The sequence below is a fragment of the Limulus polyphemus genome, unplaced genomic scaffold, assembly GCF_000517525.1.
Source record: "Limulus polyphemus unplaced genomic scaffold, Limulus_polyphemus-2.1.2 Scaffold3190, whole genome shotgun sequence".
Lineage (NCBI taxonomy): Eukaryota > Metazoa > Arthropoda > Merostomata > Xiphosura > Limulidae > Limulus > Limulus polyphemus.
The window spans coordinates 14763-18141 of NW_013668800.1; the positions used below are offsets into that span (position 1 = coordinate 14763).

Sequence of the window (3379 nt, forward strand, 5' to 3'; positions counted from 1 at the left end):
GAAAAATAAAAATGAACGGAGTTGTCCACATACCCGCCCTGATGATGTCCATTCAGGGAAGATGGAAAAGGGCAGCCAGGGACAAAGTAAGGTGATGGATCTGATGGGGCAAAACACAAAAAAGAGGACACATATCCAGAGAAAAGGAAGAATATACCAGGCAAAGTGATAGGTGGATCCAACCCGTAAGGGGAATGGGAGAAAAGTCACAAAAAGAAGTAGGATTCCAATGAAACAACAAACAGACTGAGGAACCACAGAAGGATACTGTGCATGTCATATATCATTTAAGGGCCCTGATCAGGCAAAAGAGTCAGTCAGGATCGGAACGGTCTTAAAGGTAGAAGATGGAGTGAAATCAGAATTATTCTCCTGAGCAGCTGAAGTCTTGGGCATAAAGAAATGGTCAGGAACTATGGAACAAAACATAGCATACACAAATCACAAACACTTCGGAAAGACAGTGACCACATGCCAACAATATGAGAAACAGGGACAGCAAAGAAGAGTAATATAACAAACACAAAGACAAAGTTTCAAACAGAAGATGAGTAAGAGCATGTAAGATAATAATGATGTTCCAATCCTGGAGAGAAGCAGGATGGGGAGGATGAGCAATGGAGAATGAGAATTTTAAAATTATAACATTATTTTTTTTCCCATCTAAGAAAGAAATTAAGATTTTGAGGTGGTCCCACCTTTGAATACCCTACATCCCATTGACCATGAGAAAAGCATGGTTGTTTCAGAAACAATCTACCAACTTTCATACTTGGACCTTGAATCCCTCTAGAATATTCAACACTGTCTAAAAGCATCAACCAGGCAAGAGTGTTTGAGAGTGACTTAATAGGCTGGGAGTAATTAACGAACAGGCTTTATAAAATAGACTTAAGTTCAATTTTGAACACTTTAGGACATTCCACATAGTGCATAGTGTTTGCATATAAATCTCGGTTGAGATTGGCTCAATAGGCTTGTAGGAGTTGGGGTGTAAGCAAACACACACATTTCATCTTTATATATAGATGTTTTATTGGGGAAAGAAGAACTGAAAACAATGTACAGAATGTCCTGCTAAATATATTGATGACATAGTATAAAGGTCAGCTTTACATATAAAGTTTACATTTTCTTTATTTTATGACTACGTACCTACAGAACATCACTTATATTGAAAACTTCATTTAAACAAGAAATAATAAATTTAAAGCAAAAAAAAACCCTTAGTAAGTCATAGCTAAAGGCAGATGATTTAAACTAACAGATTTTTCAACAATTTCTGGTTGCATCTAAATTTTTCTAATAGTACATACCTGTTCCATCATTAGAAAATCTTTTGTTTTGTAAAGTTGCTTTTTGATTAGGCATTCTTGTTTGGAAAATATCTTCTGTCTAATTAAAAACATCCAACATTGAAAAAAAGGAACAAAAAATTTAAATTTTAAACATTAGCATGCTCAGAATCTATTATGAAATAATATAATAAAACAATTTCTTAAATAGTCAATTCTGGAGATAATTGTGAAAGAATAGAATGTTATTACATATGTCAGTTTTAGTAAAAAAAATTAAAATGATTTACAATCTGGTAGCATTAACTTCAAGCTTTGATGATAATGATAGTCATATTACAATTCCTTAAGATCAACTTATATTTTACAGTCTCATAAAGTATTGGATAAAAAGGTGGAGATTGCAATCTCTTCCGATGTTTCATTCATGTAATAATTTCAATTAAATAGTCAAAACTGTTTTCAGAAGAAATGTCTATGTATTCATTAAACAACAACCTCACTGGAAAACAAAAATAAATGGTACCACTTCATGCTTCTATCATTTCATAAAACTAATTCAAATTAGTAGATAAAATGTTAATTTTTGCTTAAATATATATATAACCTTTCTCTGTGAAAATGTAAAATTTTATACATACTAATAATATACTAACAAATCACTATTCTTTATATATGTGTGTAAAAACACTTAAGGATTTCTTTTAGAATATGTGATTTAAATAATTGGCAAAAAAGGTAACAAATCTAATTTAGATACAAGAAATTAGAATGTCATTCTGAAATTCTAAGTCAATGGTTTTTCATAAGCTCAAAATTCTATTTAAGAGTAAATTTATGAAAAATCATATCTAAAACAGTTTGCTTTATACCAGATAAGCAAGAACAGCTTCAACCTCTTCAATTTCTGTTGTAAGTATATCTAATGATGCAGCTATTTCTTTAGCTGTGACAGGTTGCTAAACGAAAAGAAAATCAAGAATAAGTAATGAAATTATATTTTACAATTAAAATATAGGCATCATCTTCTAAAAAAATAATAATACAACAAAAAACTAATTTAAAAATACTCTTCCCACGAACAATGATAACAAGTATTAAAAATGTATACCACAAAACAAAAAAAATTTTGTACAATTTTTGACTGTTTAATATTTATGACACTAAAGAACTAATTTAATTACAACTATTTTTGTGTTGAGAGTAACATTTTAAACTAATATTTGTTATTTTATTATTCTTAGTTGTATGCATTATGTTTATATGACAAAGGGTAAAATAGAGAAAGTTAACATTTTCTTAAATCGAAAATGTATTTCCAATAATTCTTACCTTCATTCACACTTAGAGCTATTACTCAACTGCCAGGGTTTCTTCCTTTACCAATCTAAACATTGTTCTGATTTTTACTCACTTGTTCCAGTATTTTATACCCCACTCAAATCCTTGGTAATATTTATCTCATGGCACTCTCCACCTATGTCAATGCATCCTCTATCTTGTTATTGTATATAAGCACTTCATTCAAATAATTTTATCACTTTTTCAAGACTGACACCATCCCGACTCTTAGTAGGGAGGAAGGGCAGGAGAGTGTCAGTGGAGGTAAGTATTATTGGAAATACATTTTCAATTTAGGAAAATGTTAACTTCCAAAATATACTGACACTTATAGCTAGAATCCCATGTTGAGAAGGTGGAGAGACCAGTGAGGGCATTATCCATACAGACAGCATCTGCATAGATCGTGGGTGTTTTAATAGAAGATTGGCACCCTAGTGGGGGAACTGCATTACATCCATAATAGGTATGCTCTTCAACTGGAACTTAATTCCTGTATTGTAGCTGCAATTTTACCTGATTTATCAACACCACAGGCTCGGCCCCAACCAGATAGCCAATGTTCTACTACGTGGGATAGGAATTAAAGCACCATGGTCCCTCTATCTCATGTTGGTGACCAGGGCAATTGGACTGCAAACTAAATATATATATATATATATATATATTAGGTCATCAAGAAATTAATTTTGTCTTTTTTTGATAGAAAAAAATCTGAACAACTTATATATATATATATATAC

At 31.6% G+C, this 3379-nt stretch overlaps 1 protein-coding gene across 1 annotated transcript in view; it reads right to left on the bottom strand.

The window, feature by feature from the left end:
* Positions 1-3379, bottom strand: part of LOC106468849 (kinectin-like) — a 104023-nt gene that overhangs the window by 14350 nt on the left and 86294 nt on the right. Inside the window, exons 19-20 of the mRNA XM_022397209.1 lie at positions 2168-2254; positions 1317-1395 (exon numbers count right to left, since the gene is read on the bottom strand). Coding sequence (XP_022252917.1) covers positions 1317-1395; positions 2168-2254 — 166 coding nt within the window. The remainder of the gene's footprint in view (positions 1-1316; positions 1396-2167; positions 2255-3379) is intronic.